Source organism: Calliphora vicina, chromosome 1 (assembly GCF_958450345.1).
Source record: "Calliphora vicina chromosome 1, idCalVici1.1, whole genome shotgun sequence".
NCBI classification, from domain to species: Eukaryota; Metazoa; Arthropoda; class Insecta; order Diptera; family Calliphoridae; genus Calliphora; species Calliphora vicina.
In genome coordinates, this window is record NC_088780.1 from 17,157,125 (window position 1) to 17,177,215 (window position 20,091).

A 20,091-nucleotide genomic window follows, 5' to 3' on the forward strand; every position below is an offset into this window, starting at 1 on the left:
TTGATTTATTTTTATAAAATGTTTAGGAAATAACGAACAAATTGATTGTGTTAAGGACTGAATTTAAGGCAAAAGTAGTATTTAACAAATAAAACTAAATATATTTTAAATTATTTAAGAGTAGTAACACAAATGTGGTAAACAAAATGTGACGAAAAAGAAAAATTTTAAGAAATTATTATTAATGAAAACAAAAAAATAATGAAGTTAGGTTATGTAGAAGTCTTGAAAATATGGCATGATTATGAAATAAATTTATAAATTTTTATTTATTTTTTTTATTTTTTAAATATTTTGTACTAAACCTATCGATTTATTTTAATTTCTCTTAAAATTTAAACAAAAGAAGAACCCAAATTAGTTTCTATAAAAACATATTTTTTTATAAAACTCAAATTTATATTAATTATTAATATTACATTAAAACTAATAACAATAATAATAATAAATAATAAATTTTTTTAAATATTAAGTGTGATGATTACAGTATAATAATAATATGAATAAAATAAAACACAATTTTAAATTAAATATTACTTAAAAACCAAATAAATAAACCAATATTTAATAAGGTTTTTGTTTATAAAAAAGAAAAAACCCCAAACCAATCTTAATTAAAAAAAAGAATAAATTTATAAAAACTTACTTTTTCTTTTTTTATTTATTAAAAGAAAAACCAACAACTCACTTAAGTATTGAATTATTGTAATATAAGGCAAAACCAAATAAATTAAATAATAATAATGATACTTATTATATATAAATATAATATATATAAACTTTGTAATGATTATATATATTATATTAAACAATTTTAATTTAATCCAAAAGTAAGAAAGAAAAAACACGACATGAATTATTATATTAAAAACCAAAACAAAAATTATTACAAAACGTTTAAATTGTAACCATTTCAAATTCAATAAAGATTATAAAAACAAAATCGAGTAAATGTTTTTTTTTTCGCAAACAATCAAACAAAAAAGGTGAGTACAAACTTTGATCTCTATAAAAAACAAATTATTAACTTGTATTTCATGTAACGATATCCTATAGTTATCGATACCTTTCAATTTCTATAGAAAAGTTTTCAATAACTTTGATTTTCCATGGAAAGATCTTTCATAACTTTGATCTTATAGAACTTTGTGTATAGAAAACCTTTCATAGACAAGTAAGATAACGTAATTGTTATCGATTACTTTATTCTTCTTTATGAAAATGATCGATAACTTAAATTTTTCTAGAATAGTTATCGATAATTCGAATTTACAATATCGATGAACTTGAAAATTTTCTAGAGAAATGATTTTCAATAGAAAAGTTATCGATAAATTTGATTTGTTTTAGAAAAGTTATCGGTAACTTTGATTTTTTATAGATAAGTTATCAATAACTTTGATTTTTTATAGAAAAGCTATCGATAACTTTGATTTTCTATAGAATACTTATCGATAACTTTGATTTTCTATAGAAAACTTATCGATAACTTTGATTTTCTATACCAAAGTTATCGATAACTTTGATTTTCTCTAGAAAAGTTATCGAAAACTTTAATTTTCTCTAGAAAAGTTATCGAAAACTTTAATTTTCTATAGAAAAGTTATCGATAACTTTACTTTTCTGTAGAAAAGTTATCGATAATTTTACTTTTCTGTAGAAAAGTTATCGATAATTTTAGTTTTCTGTGGAAAAGTTATCGATAATTTTAGTTTTCTATAGAAAAGTTATCGATAACTTTACTTTTCTATAGAAAGGTTATCGATAACTTTACTTTTCTATAGAAAAGTTATCGATAACTTTACTTTTCTATAGAAAAGTTATCGATAACTTTACTTTTCTATAGAAAAGTTATCGATAACTTTACTTTTCTATAGAAAAGTTATCGATAACTTTACTTTTCTATAGAAAAGTTATCGATAACTTTACTTTTCTATAGAAAAGTTATCGATAACTTTACTTTTCTATAGAAAAGTTATCGATAACTTTACTTTTCTATAGAAAAGTTATCGATAACTTTACTTTTCTATAGAAAAGTTATCGATAACTTTACTTTTCTATAGAAAAGTTATCGATAACTTTACTTTTCTATAGAAAAGTTATCGATAACTTTACTTTTCTATAGAAAAGTTATCGATAACTTTACTTTTCTATAGAAAAGTTATCGATAACTTTACTTTTCTATAGAAAAGTTATCGATAACTTTACTTTTCTATAGAAAAGTTATCGATAACTTTACTTTTCTATAGAAAAGTTATCGATAACTTTACTTTTCTATAGAAAAGTTATCGATAACTTTACTTTTCTATAGAAAAGTTATCGATAACTTTACTTTTCTATAGAAAAGTTATCGATAACTTTACTTTTCTATAGAAAAGTTATCGATAACTTTACTTTTCTATAGAAAAGTTATCGATAACTTTACTTTTCTATAGAAAAGTTATCGATAACTTTACTTTTCTATAGAAAAGTTATCGATAACTTTACTTTTCTATAGAAAAGTTATCGATAACTTTACTTTTCTATAGAAAAGTTATCGATAACTTTACTTTTCTATAGAAAAGTTATCGATAACTTTACTTTTCTATAGAAAAGTTATCGATAACTTTACTTTTCTATAGAAAAGTTATCGATAACTTTACTTTTCTATAGAAAAGTTATCGACAACTTTACTTTTCTATAGAAAAGTTATCGACAACTTTACTTTTCTATAGAAAAGTTATCGATAACTTTACTTTTCTATAGAAAAGTTATCGATAACTTTACTTTTCTATAGAAAAGTTATCGATAACTTTACTTTTCTATAGAAAAGTTATCGATAACTTTACTTTTCTATAGAAAAGTTATCGATAACTTTACTTTTCTATAGAAAAGTTATCGATAACTTTACTTTTCTATAGAAAAGTTATCGATAACTTTACTTTTCTATAGAAAAGTTATCGATAACTTTACTTTTCTATAGAAAAGTTATCGATAACTTTACTTTTCTATAGAAAAGTTATCGATAACTTTACTTTTCTATAGAAAAGTTATCGATAACTTTACTTTTCTATAGAAAAGTTATCGATAACTTTACTTTTCTATAGAAAAGTTATCGATAACTTTACTTTTCTATAGAAAAGTTATCGATAACTTTACTTTTCTATAGAAAAGTTATCGATAACTTTACTTTTCTATAGAAAAGTTATCGATAACTTTACTTTTCTATAGAAAAGTTATCGATAACTTTACTTTTCTATAGAAAAGTTATCGATAACTTTACTTTTCTATAGAAAAGTTATCGATAACTTTACTTTTCTATAGAAAAGTTATCGATAACTTTACTTTTCTATAGAAAAGTTATCGATAACTTTACTTTTCTATAGAAAAGTTATCGATAACTTTACTTTTCTATAGAAAAGTTATCGATAACTTTACTTTTCTATAGAAAAGTTATCGATAACTTTACTTTTCTATAGAAAAGTTATCGATAACTTTACTTTTCTATAGAAAAGTTATCGATAACTTTACTTTTCTATAGAAAAGTTATCGATAACTTTACTTTTCTATAGAAAAGTTATCGATAACTTTACTTTTCTATAGAAAAGTTATCGATAACTTTATTTTTCTATAGAAAAGTTATCGATAACTTTACTATAGAAAAGTTATCGATAACTTTATTTTTCTATAGAAAAGTTATCGATAACTTTACTATAGAAAAGTTATCGATAACATTACTTTGCTATAGAAAATTTATCGATAACATTACTTTGCTATAGAAAATTTATCGATAACATTACTTTGCTATAGAAAATTTATCGATAACTTTACTTTGCTATAGAAAATTTATCGATAACTTTACTTTTCTATAGAAAATTTATCGTTAAATTTTTTATAGAAAGTTATCGATAACTTTGATTTTTTATAGAAAACTTTGATTTTCTCTACAAAAGTTAATTTTCCAACCCAGTTGTAATTTTTTAAAATAAAACACATTTTGTTATCCTTTTGTTTATTATTTGTTTTTATGGTATTAATTTATTAAGTATATTTATGTAGTACAATCACTTTTGTATTTATTAATTTCCTTTCATCTTTTTTTTCATTGATAATAATATTTTAATAAAGATTAATAATTAAATTTTCATTTTTGTTTGTATTATTTTATCTTTAAAGATTAGTATTTAATTATTATTTAATGAGTTGAGTTTGTATAAAGTTGGGACAAAAAACCGAAAAATAAAACATCATTTAAAGAAGCGCACTGAAGTAGTTATTAAACCTTAATTAGAAATTTGTATTTAACACAAATAAATAACACAATAAGGCAAGTTTTTTTTAATTAAATTTTAATATTTTTGAAATAATTTATAATTATATAAAGCATTTTTTAAAGCAAATTAAAATCTAAACTAAATAATATAAATTTGTAGGTTTGTTCAATATTAACAATTGCTTTTAAGGAAAGGGAAAACTTAAGTTTTATTTCAATTTATTAAACCATAATTACTTTAATTTTAAACTTAATATTATAAACTTTAAAACAAATTTGGCAAACTATTATAAATTTCAAAGAAAAACCTTTATTTGTGCTTGATTTTTATTTTATAAAAAAATGAGGTGTGAAAAACAGAATTTTATTCTGAAATCTTGCGTTTTTTTTAAGAAAAAAATGGAATACCCTGACATAAAATAATATGTACCAGACATTTATGAGAATGTTGAGATGTTTAAAATAAAAATATAAATAAAAAAATATTTAAAATTCTTTAGCTTCCACATTTAACTACAATTTCATTTCATTTATATACACTACCCTAACAAAAACTTAAATTAAAATTGATATTTAATAAAAATTACAAAAAAAAAATAAAATAAAAATAACATTTATAAAATATAATAAAATTCAAAATAATTGAAAAAAATATCACATTTTTAAATTATCAAAATTAAATATAAATAGTATATAGAAAAAACAAAGTTTAAATCACCATTTGTAGAAACTTTTAAAGAGAAAACAAAAATAGCTTTACAATAGAACCTTAATTTAACTTAAGAAAAATTTATAATAATTTTCTTTATGAAATTTAAACTTTTTTAGTATTTTGATTTAAATAATTTCCTTTAGAATATGTATGTATGTAAGTATTTATGTATAATTTTTTAAATCCTGATGCTTGTTTGCTTTTGCCAAATATTCATATTTTCTTCTACTTCTTTCTTACCGTGTTCAAGTATAATTTATAATTTTTGTTGTATTTCAAGAAGTTTGTTTACGAGTTTTTAGAGTAAAATATTTGTCAAGCATTTTTGAATATATTTTTGTTTGCTGGTATAAATATTTGTTTGTTTTTTTTTTAAGTTGTAGTATTTGAGTTATTCTTGTTGTATTGTTTTTTCAATATTGCAAAAATATTTGCTTGTTAATAAATGTTTTGTTGTAGATTTTCTTTTAATTTATTTAACAAGCTAATTTAGAGGGGATAGCCTAAAGCAGCCGATAGTAGAGGTTCCCATGAACGATTAATATCCATATATAACATAGTACACTGCTCAGCAATAATGTCATCTTCGTCCAGAACAGTTATAGGAAATAGATCGTTCTAAAGTATAAAAACACAAAAAATTAAATATAAATTTCCAGAAAAATGTTTAAAAATGTTTTTTGCATAAAACTTCTCTAATAAATGTATCGATAACTTTTAATTTCTCTAGACAATTTAAGGAAAACTTAAATTTTTTAAAGAAAAGTTATCGACAACTTTGAATATTTGTTTTTCTATAGAAAAGTTTTTGATAACTTTGATTTTCTATAGAAAAGTTATCGATATTAAATTATTTACAGATTTATAGAATAGTTATCGATAACTTTGATTTTCTCAGGAGAAGTTGTCGATTACTTGAATTTTTTATCGATAACTTTAATTATTTATGGAAAAGTAATCGATAATATTAATTTTTTTATAGAAAATTTATCGATAATTTCGATTTTCTCTAGAAAAGTTATCGATAACTTTGATTTGATTTTTTATAGAAAATCGATAACTTTGATTTTTTATAGAAAACCAATATCTTTGATTTTTTATAGAAAAGTTATCAAATATTTATAGAAACGTTATCGATAACTTTAATTATTTATAGAAATGTTATCGATAACTTTGAATTTTTATAGACAAGTTATCGATAACTCTAGTTATTTATAGAATAATAAATATAAATTATCGATAACTTTTACTTTTTCTAGAAATTTACCGATAACTTTAATTTTTTATAGACAATTTTTTGATAATTTCGATTTTCTCTAGAAAAGTTATCGGTAGCTTTAATTTTCTAAAGAATAGTTACCGATAACTTTCATTTTCTATAGGAAAGATATCGATAACTTTAAGTATTTATAGAAAAGTTATCGATAACTTTGATTTTATAAAGAAAAATTATCGATAACTTTGATTTTCTATAGAAAAGTTATCGATAACTTTGATTTTGTATAGACAAGTTATCGATAACTTTAATTTTTTTAGAAAAGTTATCGATAAAAATGATTTTCTATAGAAAAGTTATCGATAACTTTGATTTTCTTTAAAAAAGTTAGCGACAACTTTGATTTTCTATAGAAAAGTTATAGATAACTTTGATTTTCTTTAGAAAAGTTCTCGATAACTTTTTCTATATAGAAGTTATCAATTTCCTATAGAAAAGTTATCTTTAATTATTTATGGAAAAGTTATAGATTTTCTATAGAAAAGTTATCGATAACTTTGATTTTCTGTAGAAAAGTTATTGATAACTTTTATTTTCTATAGAAAAGTTATCGATAACTTTTATTTTCTATAGAAAATATATCGATAACAATGATTTTCTGTAGAAAAGTTGATTTTTCTATAAAAAAGTTATGGATAACTTCGATTTTCTATAGAAAAGATATCGATAACTTTGATTTTCTTTAAAAAAGTTATCGATAACTTGGATTTTCTATAAAAAAGTTCTCGAGAACTTTGATTTTCTTTAGAAATATTCTCGATAACTTTGATTTTCTATAGAAAAGTTATCGATTTCCTATAGAAAAGTCATCTTTTGATTATTTATGGAAAAGTTATCGATTTTCTATAGAAAAGTTATCGATAACTTTGATTTTCTGTAGAAAAGTTATCGATAACTTTTATTTTCTATAAAAAAGTTCACGATAACTTTAATTGTTTATGGAAAAGTTATCGATAACATCGATCTAGAAAAGTTATTGATAATTTTGATTTATAAAAATATCTTTTACTAGTTAGTTACTCACATTTTTAGCCTGCCATAGTTTCTCCAACAATCTTAAAAATCGTTGCATTTCAGTGCTGCTGGCAAAAAATATCACCAAATCATCGGAACACTCGCGTACCTCCTGACAAGAGAATTCCAAAATACACCACCATGTTTCATTAAGAGAGGGAATCTTAATGCCTGTCATCTCCTTAATATCAGCACAAGTTAAGATCTCCAGACCGGAATTTTTGCCATACACGCTGCTCATGGTCGAGTGACCAGACGACGAAGGTGGTGGTGCTGGTGATGCCGTTGACAGCTGGTGTGATTGTGTGTTCTGCTGCTGCTGATGCTGCAGTTGAAGATCATTGGGATTATTGGTGGAGTTGTTTGTGGGTTGAGTACGTTTCGAATTGGTGGTGGTGGAGATAGAGGATTGTGTAGCATTGCTAGCTATCGAGGATGTAGCTAAGGTGGTATTACATGTGGTGGTAGAACGTGATAGTTGTGAGAGTTTGGTTGGTGTCGAATTAACCGATGACGATGAACGTTGTGTGTTACGTGTGGGAGTGCTCATGGCGGAACTTAACTAAAGGGACAACAACAGACAAGAGCTTATAAAATTGCTCAGGGTTTAGATAATATTTTAGCTTTTGACTTACCAAGCTGCCTGTATCTTGAAGATAAGGATTTAAGTCTTCTTCCTGTTTATTTAATACGGAGCCAGCATTTTCTTCATCTTGGGTTTGCTGTTCCTTTTCGGTGATTTTTCTCAAGGGTGAGAGAAAATCTTCTCTAAGAGTTATTAAATGATTCTGTGTTACCACCAAAGTACAGCCCAAGGTTTTGTGTTTTTCTTGCATTTCAAAGAGCTGCAAATGTCGTTAAAAATTATTTGCAAATTCTATGAATTTCGTTAAAGAAAATCTTACCCCACTGGCTGATTGTAACAAAGCTTGCAACCATTCGGAAGCTACATACTCATCGGGAGCAGCCAGCTGCAATAGCATTTTATTCTTCAGCATAATTTCAAAACAATGTGGCCTTTGGGCCTTCACCGCTCTTCTAGCTCCCTGGCATTCGGCCAAAGCCATGGCCCAACTGGGTATCTTTTGTGTAGAATCATTAAACATGTATAAAACTCCAGCTCTAAGTTGTGAATAGAAAAAATGTTTACATTTAAAAATTGTCTTTGAATATTATTAATTCACATACTTTAACAGAAAATATCCTGGATTCCACGAGTATTGTTTTGAATTACCCATGTGCTCTTTAATGCGTCGATGCATTAGGAAACCTTTGGCATGCGGCCCTAAAGGCTCTTGATCACCTGGATCATTTATGGCTGAACCGGGCACATTAACCACGGCATAATACATCCAGGTATCAGATTTGCCCACACACGAATTTTCTCTTACAAAACGTTGCAAAGGAGTCAAATGATCGAGTGTTAGCTGACCCACTGCTGGCAAAATGGAACCACTGCGCCTGGCACACAACTCCAGATTAGCCACTAAACCAGCAGCAGGATAAGGACCGCCAGCCAAAAGCACCTGCTGCATATCCCTGTTGTTATTCGAAAGTAACACCGTGTTGCCATAAGGACCCATCTACAAAATAGAATTTTATTAACCTAAGAATCATGTATTTAATTACCCTTAATACTTACCAATATAACATCCAAATCCTTGTAGGCCAAGACGAATTTTGAGCATAAACGATTTCTTACCAAATCGGTAACATACAACGTCTTATCGGTCAACAATACCAATACGGGAGTCATGTAACCCTCATTGCTGTAGCCCGTGTACAATTTAAACACCTTCATCAATTGTTCGCTCTCATCGCGGAGAATGTGCAATTGAACGCCCGCAAAGACATCAATCGATATCTCACCAATACCCAATTCGAAACGTGACAAATCACCTGGCAGATCGGCATCTAAGCTAGTCAATTCTTTGCGTGGAGAATTAACGCCAGACATCTCGATTTCCATGGCAATTTCCGCATTCAAATCATCGATTAATTCCAAATTACGGGGCTTGGCTCCCTTCACATACAGATGGCCCGTCAGGAGTTTCTGTTCGTTTTTCAATTTGTGTGCAAAGAAGTTGTTGCGTCGTATTGAGGTTTCGAGTATTTTCTTTTGTGTGACGTTGCGCAAGAAGCGATTGATAAGCGATGTCTTGGCTGGTGGTTGTGATGGTGGTTTTAAGAGATTATTATAGTCAGCCACCACACTCTGGCGGTCACTGACATCGTGATAGTCCACAATAACAATATCACTTTCATTGCGTTCCGTATCAGTGGTTATGGTCAGAATATCATCGAATTCTTCACTTAAAATAGTACTCTTAGAATCACGACCACACCCACCCCGTGCACCCATATAATTATTGTAGATATCAGGACTCAGAGCAGAGTAGTCGGTTTGAGGCGGCATACTGCAGCCGTAACGTTGTGGCTGCTGCTGTTGCTGTATGAGATTCGAGCCGGTGGTGCCACTTAAACGTTTCTTGAGCGGTGATGGCAAATGACGTGATTGTTTATCCAGATTCGTGCGATAATCGGCACCAATAGCCAGACTATCTCTTTGTGCTGTTGCAGTGGAGGAGGAGCCACCACTGCCGCTGGCTATGCCACTGGTTAGGGAAGTATTTGACTTTTGATGTTGTAGCATCGCTTGTGTATTAGAATTGGAAGTATTTGTATTAGTCGTTAGTTCAGATATGGTGGAGGATGATGTTGTGGTTGGGAATTTAGAGAGTTTTGTTGGAGTACTATTTGCTAAGGGTGTGGGGATGTTGTTGTTGGGTTTTTTGGGCATTTTAAGAGCTGAGAAAAAGAAGACGAAATTAAAAGAAAAAGAAAATTATAATTATTAAAAAGAGTAATGAATAAATGAATTTTTACTGGGAGTTTTTAAAATGGTAGTTTATTTTAACTGTATTTCAGAAAAAAAGCTTTTTTACTGAAAATAACTATTCACTAAATAGCTTTAAATAAAAAGCTTTTTCAGTAAAGAACTTTCAATAAAACGATTCTTTTTAGTAAACAAAACGTTTTTTCAGCAAAAAATTATTTCTTTTCACCAAAAAAAAATAACTATTTTCACTAAAAAGCTTTATTTTACACTAAAAGAACTATATTAACTTCCTATAAACATTTTGTTTATCTTTTTAAGTTTTTTTTTAAAGCTATTTTGAATAAAAAGCTTTTTTATTTTTTCACTAAACTAATTATTTTCTTGGTTTACCATAAAACTTTCTTCAATAATAAATATTCATGGCTATTCCTGTTCTCACTTTCACCATTCACCCTATTTTTGAAAGCATAATTACAACAATATACAGCCCAATTATGAATAAAAATTCCGCGGGAGTTTTTTCAATTTTCTCATTTTTCCTATCCAAATTCAATGTGAAAAAACTCCAGGGGAACAAACTCTCGCGGAATTTTTTATTCATAATTGGGCTGATAATATAAAATAAAATTTCGAAAATTATATAATTAAGGTTAAACAAATTACGTGTAAACATTTCTAATAAGAAATTCTGAAAAAATTAGATACTTTTGTTGTAATTGTGCTTTCAAAAATAAGGTGAATGGTGAAATTGAGAACAGGAATAACCCTGATTATTACTTTTTTGAAAAAGCTTTCTGAAAATTAAAACAAAAAAAACTTTTTTACTAAAAAAACTTTTCTTATTTTGCTGAAAATCGTAAAAAAAGCTTTTACTAAAAAAGTTTTTTTGTTACAACTTGCTTTGAAAAAGCTTTCTTATATTATTTTGCAAGAAAAAGTTCTTTTACTATAAAAAAGGTTTTCACTGAAAAGCTTTTTTCTTATTTTACTAAAAATGCTTAAACAGAGCTTTTGGTAAAATAGCATTTTCTATTTTGTTTATTAACAATAAAAGCGGTTTATTTTATCAAAAATCGCAAAACAGTGTTAAACAAAGCTTTTACAAAAAAAGCTTTCTTATTTTGTTTACTTATTTTGTTAAACAAAGCTTTTACAAAAAAGCTTTCTTATTTTTGTTTACTGAAATAGCTTAGTTTCTTTTTCATTAAAAATATTTTTTTATTGTAAAATCAATTTACACTAAAAAGCTTTCATTCTTGTACAAAAAAGTTTGTTTTACTAAAAAATTTATTGTCACTAAAAAGCTTGTTTTCTTGGATAAACTAGACAAATTTGTTAATGAAATAATTTTTTTATTAAAAAAATAATTTCGCTAAAAAAATCCAAAAAATTAAAAAAGTATTTTTTTACTTAAAAAAATAAAAAATCACTTTTTAAGCTTTTTAAAAATAAACTTTTTTCAATAAAAAGCTTTTTAAAAAACAGTTTTCACTTTTAAGTGATTTTTTAATTTTTTTTAATAAAAGAAAATTTATTTCAAAAATTTGTATTTTTGGAATTTTTTCATCCAAATATTTTTTTTAATTTTAAAGCTTTTTAATAAAAAAAAAATTGTCTTGTAGAACTATTTCAATGAACAAATGAACTTTTATCACTTAAAAGCTTTTTTAAATGAACTTTTTCATTAAAGCTTTTTAGAAAAAAAAAAGTTTTTCACTTAAAAGCTTCCATCAAAAAGTTTTTTTGCTAAACTTCTAAAATTCTTTATTATCTTAAAATGATTTCACAAAAATTATTATTTCTGAAAAAGCTTATTTCAATTAAATGCTATTTCACTAAAAATCTTTTTTTAACCTTTTTAAAAAAAACCCGGTTTGGTTACTATTTGAAATCGAGAAATTGCCCTTCAAATGCCTGAGATAAAAAACCGACTTTTTACAAAACCGGTTTGTCGGTTAACCGAAAATTGGCCTTTTTTAGAAAACCGGTTTTTCGGTTAACCGACATGGAAAAACCCGGTTAAACCGGTTAACCGTCATATATGTGTAGAATACATAAAATGTCCAATAAAGTATATACGGCTTTAAAATTTTTAGTTTTTAGTAGTCAGAAATGGTTAATATTAAATAACTATGAATATACTAAAGTGCTAAGTCCATTTTATTTTGTAAAAATTTCAAAATTATTATCTCAGTCAAATGGAATTGAGTAGAAATATGTTACCAACTATATAATAGTTGCTTTAATTATTGGTTTATTCATTAAATTTCAACCAAAAAATGTAAATTAATTTTTTAATTAAATATTTGACAATTTTGAAATTTATTATCACCTCGACTTTCTGATATGAAACAGAAAATATTACAAATCCCAAAAAAGGACCTATAAGATGCAGACGCACTTCTTCTTAGCTGTGCTTATTTGTCATTATAAATCATATCAAATATGTAAATAATAAAACTAGAACGTTTTTTGTCTCTTCTGTAATATTTCTGAAAAGGACTTCGTACACTAAGCTAACGAATTGATTGAAAGAAGGTATGCACATCAAATTCAAATTAACGTTTGGTAAAATCATCACTAAGTTTATAATGATTCATTACTATGCGGAATTTAATTTTTAATAGTTTCATTATGTGCAATTTATTCTGAAAAAGTTTTTAATAAACTCATCATCCTCTACTATTTTGAATCATTGTAATTTTTAAAAATATCAATCTAAATAGGTTTGTATTGGAAAGTGGTTTATGTTTCAAATCAGACCAATAATGTGTGTACAATGAATATAAAAAATGCACAAAACCATGAGATTTCCTAATTATAGACCTTAATTTTAAAAACCGGTTAACCGAGTGATAAAAATCGGATAAACCGGTTAACCGAAAATCAACATTTTAAATTAACCGGTTCGCAAAAAACCGAGATTTCGAAGTTGTTTTTTTATTTTTTGGGAACAAAATTTTTTCGATTTTTATTTTAGTTTTTTTTTAAATTTAAAATTTTTTTTTTTAAATTTAAAATTTTTTTTTTTGTTTTTCAATTTTTTTTTTGTGAAAAAAAAATTGGGTTAAAATTTTTTTTTTCCGATTTTGACCCATTGTAGGTCCAACTTACTATGGTCTTATATACGTCGTTGCAAATGTCTTTGAAATATCTATTATTAGATATCCATATTGTCTATATTAATGACTTAGTAATCCAGATATAGGTCAAAAAACGAGGTTGTCCTGGTTTTTTCCTCATATCTCAGTCATTTGTAGACCGATTTTGCTGATTTTAAATAGCAAAATTCTCGAAAGCATGTTTGACAGAATTATTGAAGATTTGGATCCCGAAGATATCTGGGGTCTTCAGAAAATTGATTTCAACAGACAGACAGACGGACATGGCATAATCGACTCCGCTATCTATAAGGATCCAGAATATATATACTTTATAGGGTCGGAAATGAAAAATGTAGAAATTACAAACGGAATGACAAACTTATATATACCCTTCTCACGAAGGTGAAGGGTATAAAAACCAGGAAAACCTCGAATTTTTGACTATTTTGACAAAAAAAATTATAAACCAAAAAAAATTTTTCATAAATTATTTTTTTGCTAATAAATTTAAAAACAATTTAGAAAAAAAAAAGATTTTATATTTTGTTTACCTAAAAATATTTAAATTTTTTTATTTTAAAGTATTATTTGGTGAATGAATATAAGAATCGGAACACCCGAATATAGCATTCCGACTTGCTTTTTTCAACTAAAATTATTTTTCTCTAAAAAAACTCTTTTACATTAAAGCTTTCTTTTATATATTTTTTTACTTAAAATACTTTTTATTAACAACAAAGCCTTTTTAACTAAAATGTATTTTCTGTTAAAAACTTTTTTGTTCAAAAAAGCTTTTTTCACCAAAATGTTTTATCCTCAAAACAGCTTTTCTCTTAAAAAATACAGTTTTCATCAAAACAGTACCATTTGAAAACCACCTTATAATAATATCTTCTCTCCAACTTACCAAAATAATTTTCTGTAGCCTGTTGCAGCTGTTTAGCCTCCTCTTGAGCCCGACTTTTAGTTGCCAGTTTCTTAGGTAAGGTTTGTTGTTGTTTCTCTTTGCCGGCGTCTTTGAAACTGCGAAAGAAATTTGAAAATGTCTTTGCTATGGGAGCCGATATAAAAGCCGAACGCAATTGATCTGGTTCTGGTTGAGCAATGGGTGTATCATTTTCAATTAGACTAGCAATACTGCCATGAGAATCTTCCATGTTGGTGAGATCATTAAATGAAGATGATTCATAGCAATATGAAACGCCGGTATGTTCAAAGACGGTGCTCTCACAGTTGATAATGAATTTATTGCGAAATGGTGTGCGCTCTGAGGTCTCACAAGCAGAGGTTGCCGCAGAATTGGCAGCAGAGGTCGCCAACGATGATGAAGAACTGTTATCAAGTTCGGTGGCATCGAACTCATGTTGTCTTTGCAGTTGTGGTGTTGGTGTAGCGTTAGTCGATGTTATCTGTGATTCTTTTTTATTTTCATCACTGTTTTGTCTTGTGGGTGCATAGATATCTTCATCTTTATTGCGCCTCAATTGCTCGTCGACGTTGTGCACAAATTTTTTAACGGGCTGCTGTTGCTTGGATCCATCTAGACTTTTGCTAAGAAAAGGTTTCTGTTTGAGAGGTGGTGATTCTGAGAGTTGCGAATCTTGGTTCTCTGCGTCTTTGGCTTTGTGTTCGGGTGTCTGCTCCAATTCGGCTACACATTCTATAACCGACTGGAGGTCTTCAGAACCTTCGGGCACTCCTCGTTCGGGTAGCGGCATAGTGAATATACTTTTCAAGGAACCGAAAATCATTTTACTGCTATTATCCAGCAATTGATTCATGTCGTGTACATTAAATTTCTTCATTTTGGCTGTTAGATCTTGTTCGTGTATAATATTCGTTTGGCATTTGGATTTCTTCAAGCAGCTGGACTTGGGTTTCTTTTCTTTGTTCCATACCGATTTTTGCCGGGGAGGACTTGTATTCATGTCTATATTGGGTTCAGAGTAATAGCAATTTTCACCTGTTTGTTTTATAAAGAAACATTTGTTATAATTTTATTTGATTTTTAAATTATGTTAGTGAACTCACCTATGAAATTATTATTGGCATTATTGGCCGCTCCAATGCAATCACAAGAGCTGCTTTTAGCCTGGCCATACTGTTGCTGCTGCTGGCTATTGGAATTTTTATCATTTTCATCGGAATCTAAACTAGAATTCGAGCTGGAACAAGAGCATTTATACAATTCTGGCTTGTTTTCCTGTTTATCTTCACATTTGCCCGTTTTATCTTCATTTAATTCTTTGGGCATATACTCAAATACCCCAGAGTTGTCGTATTGCAGAGCAGCGCTATCATTCATGTCATACACATCCGAATTGCCATAGTCCAAGACATCCGAACAGGCATTACGATAAACCACACGTCGACGATTTTTGGTAGCATCTCCACCCTCACCATTGCCATCTTCCGCTTCTTGTTGTTGAGAAATCGCCGTGGGATGTTGTTTATCACCCTCCGAGCACCAGGAGTAGCGTCCCGCCTGACCCACTAGCGGTGCCATTCTACGTACTCCGCCCGCCTTGTACGTGATAAAACCATGCTCTATGTGTATGTTGTCGGTGCGAGTATTTTTCAAAATATCTTCATGGAATGAAACCCGTTTCTTGGGAGCCTTAGCTACACCGGGACTTTTGCGCACTTTACGGCGAAACACTATATTCTCGGTAGTATCAAAGGTGGACAGTTGACTAGTGGTCATGGCCTCCTCCACCACTGTTGAGGGCACCGCCGACACTGTGGTAATATTCGAATTGGAGTCCATAACAGTGGTCTCCTCTGCTGGGGTCACTATCAAGGGTTCCTTATTCTTTTCCAATTTGCCGGGAGCCGCTACTTTAGCATCCTCAAACTCCAGGGAGGTTATAGATTCCGCCATTAATTCACTGGATTCGGAATCTAACATTTGTACCCCCGAATCACTGGGTGTCGTATCTTCCAAAGTACTATTCATGCTGGTAGACATTTTGTCCACGTAATTAAGATTACTGCAGTTATTCGTATCAATGTTAGTTTTGTTATTTAGAGCAGCCGTTGTTGTCATACGTTCCGTATGGTTGGCCGCACAAAGCGGTGACTCCATTACGACATCATAGGCCGTTGGTGGTCTCTCCACTAGTGTCTCTGTGTATTGAAAGTAGTTGTATTATGTATTTACAAAGGTTTTAATTTCTATACAAAAACTTTTTTCTAAGGATGTGGGAAAATGTGGGTTTTTGGTTTTTTGTTCAGTTTCTTTTGTATTTTTTTTTTTAATTTTGAGTATTTTTAGCCGATTATTGTTTGGTGTTTTTGTAGTGCTAAATAATGATGATTATCCTTAAAGAATAAATGTTAAAAGTATTAGAATAGGGTTGATTCTGAAAATAAAATTAAACGACAAAAAGAAATAAAATTAAAATGAAATTATAAAAAAATCAGGAATTTAAATGTAATTTTGTTTAATTTAATTTATACGAAGGAGCAAAACTTTATTTAGTCCTTTTCAGTTTTCAAATAATAGAAATAAACAGAATTGTTTTGCAGTTTTATTTAACTAAAACTTAAACAATCTAGTTTAATTAAAAAAAAACAAATATCGATTCGAAGGCCCAAATCTTTAACAAATTTTTTTCAGATTGTAATTAAATACTAATATTAGATTCACTAAATCATGAAATTTCAGGTTTTCAATGTGCTATTGTTGCAAAAATATCCTAATTCTAGTTCAAATTCAATGTCACAAAATCAGTTTTCTAATTTATTTAAGTTCCTTTCATTTTGCCTTAATAATTATTTTTTAGCTTAAGCTAAAAACCTAACTCAATTTCTAGGTAAATTTTTTTTGCTATTGTTTTTTTTAATATTTTATTTATTGTATCTTCACAAAATAGTGTGAACTATCCATAATTTGTTATTTAGAATAAAAGTAATTCTAATTTTTGTTTATCTCTAATAACATTAGCAAATAATCTTATTTCCCAGTAATTATCTGTAATGGATTCAGTGATAACATTTTATAACGCTTATAAACACCTCATACATTTTGATAAGGTTGATTAATATACTAATTATCTTTTCAATGCCCTTCTCCAAAGGTTCACATGAATAAGTTTGTCATTCTGTTTGCAATTTCCAAAATATTAATTTGCAAAAAAAAATTAAAATTTATTTCTTTTAGAAAATAAAGTTTCGTTAAGTTTTAAAAATTAAAAAAAAATTAAATTTGTTTTAGATTTAAATATCACCTTAAAAATTCTAAACGAATATAGCAAACACATTTTTCAAATCTATTTCCTTTAGAAAATAAAGTTTCGTTAAGTTTTAAAAATTAACCAAAAATTTAATTTTTTATAGATTGAAATATCTCCTTAAAAATTCTAAACGAAAATAGCAAAAACTTTTTTCAAATATTTTTGGTTTAGAAAATAAAGTTTCGTTAAGTTTTAAAATTAACAAAAAATAAAATTTGTTATAGATTTAAATATCACATTAAAGATTCTAAACGAAAATAGCCAAAAAATTTTTCAAATATTTTTGATTGAGAAAAAAAAGTTTCGTTAAGTTTTAAAAATTAACAAAAAATACATTTGTTTGTAGATTTAAATATCACCTAAAAAATACTTAACGAATATAGTAAAAACTTTATTTATGTAGCTTTGGTTTAGAAAATAAAGTTTCGTTAAGATTTAAAAATTAACAAAAAAATAAAATTTGTGGTAGATTTAAATAGAAGTTTTAATACTTAACGAATATAGTAAACGCTTTTTTTTTGTAGCTTTGGTTTAGAAAATAAAGTTTCGTTAAGTTTTAAAAATTAACAAAAAATAAAATTTGTTATATATTTAAATATCACCTTAAAAATAGTAAACTAAAATAGCAAAAACTTTTTTCAAATATTTTTGGTTTAGAAAATAAAGTTTCGTTAAGTTTTAAAAATTAACCAAAAATTAAATTTGTTATATATTTAAATATCACCTTAAAAATTCTAAACGAAAATAGCAAAAACTTGTTTCAAATATTTTTGGTTAAGAAAAAAAAGTTTCGTTAATTTTTAAAAATTAACAAAAAATACATTTGTTTGTAGATTTAAATAGCACCTTAAAAATACTTAACGAATATAGTAAAAACTTTTTTTATGTAGTTTTATTTTAGAAAATAAAGTTTCGTTAAGTTTTAAAAATTAACCAAAAATTAAAATTTTTCTAGGTTTTATTAGAAGTTTACGAATAGTAAACAAATATAGCGAAAAAAAAATCAAATTTATTTCGTTTAGAAAATAAAGTTTCGTTATGTTTTATAAATGCATCAAAAAATTATTTTTCACTTGCAAAATATCCTTCTTGAATGAGTGTGGTAAAAAATTTATTAAAATACCTTGATTTTTAAAATTAATTGTCGTTATTAAAAAATCTCTTATGAATTTTAAACGACTATAGTAAAAACTTTCTTTAAATGTCTTAATTTTTATATATCAAAAATTCGTTAAATATTCTAAATCGAGAAAAAATAATGTTTCGTCAAAATTTCACTTTTTTAAAATCAGTAGTGTATATTCATTTTTATAATGCGGATATGCAGAAAACCAATAATTTGAATGTAGGTATTATGTTAAGGCATAAAGATCGTAATTTTTGTTTCGTTAAATTTTATTCAAATACACAATAAATATGAAAATTCACACTTTTCATTGTCAATTCACAGAAATTTGCACACAAAATTTAGTTGGCTGCAATTGGTCAACACTAATTGTCTTTCTTATTAGTCATTCCAATAAATTTTACTATAATTGCAAATTGCGTTTTGTTAAGCTTTTGTTTTTAACTAAATAACGTCATCTCTATATTTGTTAAACAAAATATTAATAACTCACTAAAAGAAAATCGAAAAAATAAAGAAATTATGCTGGTTAAAAAATCTTTTTTGAAATGCAATAAAAAAAAACATATTTTTCAAAATAATCAATAAACGCAGAATGTACATTTTTTAACAAAGAGTGGAACACCGGTCAAATGTACAATAACAAGAACAATGCTTAAAACAAAAACAACACAAGACATTGTACATATAAGTATAACAACAAGAACAAAAACATAAAAACACTTGATTTACTCTTCCCCTCTTTACTCCCATTCTATTATATTATAAAATCTCAATTGAACATTAGGAAAAAAACAACAAAACACACATACACACCCCTTTGAAAATAAATTCCCCCAACCAGAAACCCCCCTCTCTCTGCTGAACAACAATTTTCCTTTGATTTTAACTTCTGCATGCACTTTACAAGTATTTTCCTTTTTTTTTGTTTTGTTTTTGTTGATGGTTGGTTGGGTGTTTGTTTTTGCTGTTGCTATTACACTCTATTGCAACCTGACTGCCACCCACTTTTTTCTTTTCTCGCTCACCATATATACAAAGCAAAATGGAAATTGATTTTTACTAAGGAAAAATCTTTTGCAAGAAAAAAAATTTCATACATTTTTCGTTTCAACATTTTCCGGTTTAATTTTGCAATACCTTCGATTTGTTGGGGAAAATCCATGTTAATTATATTTAATAGTTATTATAAGCACTTTTTTAATAATTTATTAGCAATATTTGATTAAATTTTACATATTTCTTTAAGCACTACAAGAATTTTTTCTTCGATATTATAGAGAGGCTGCTACTAAATAGTTTTAATGTCACTCTAGTTAATAAGCACAGTTGCATGAACAGCGTAGTAGCTGTTGTTTATGTTTAGTAAGGAAATGAAAAGACAACTGTGTTGTGTCAAATGGCTGGCAATGAAACAGGGTTGCTTTTGAGAAAATCTAGCTATTTCCGGTTGTTATGAAAATGTTAGAAAAAAAAAATATGAAAATTTGTGAATTATGAAAGAAATTAATAAGTAAAAGGGTTTAGAAAAAA

The 20,091-nt window shown here is 27.1% G+C and overlaps 1 protein-coding gene across 1 annotated transcript; it reads right to left on the bottom strand.

Moving 5' to 3' along the window:
• Positions 1–4,252: 4,252 nt before the first annotated feature.
• prd1 (pruning defect 1) lies at positions 4,253–19,859 on the bottom strand. Its single transcript, XM_065499192.1, has 9 exons — positions 19,699–19,859; positions 15,229–16,559; positions 14,105–15,160; positions 8,897–10,062; positions 8,443–8,837; positions 8,160–8,376; positions 7,890–8,099; positions 7,265–7,816; positions 4,253–5,582 (listed from the first exon to the last, which is right to left on the bottom strand). The coding sequence occupies exons 2-9, from the start codon at positions 16,280–16,282 to the stop codon at positions 5,454–5,456; spliced, it is 4,779 nt and encodes a 1,592-aa protein (XP_065355264.1). The 5' UTR covers positions 16,283–16,559; positions 19,699–19,859; the 3' UTR covers positions 4,253–5,453.
• Positions 19,860–20,091: the final 232 nt, after the last annotated feature.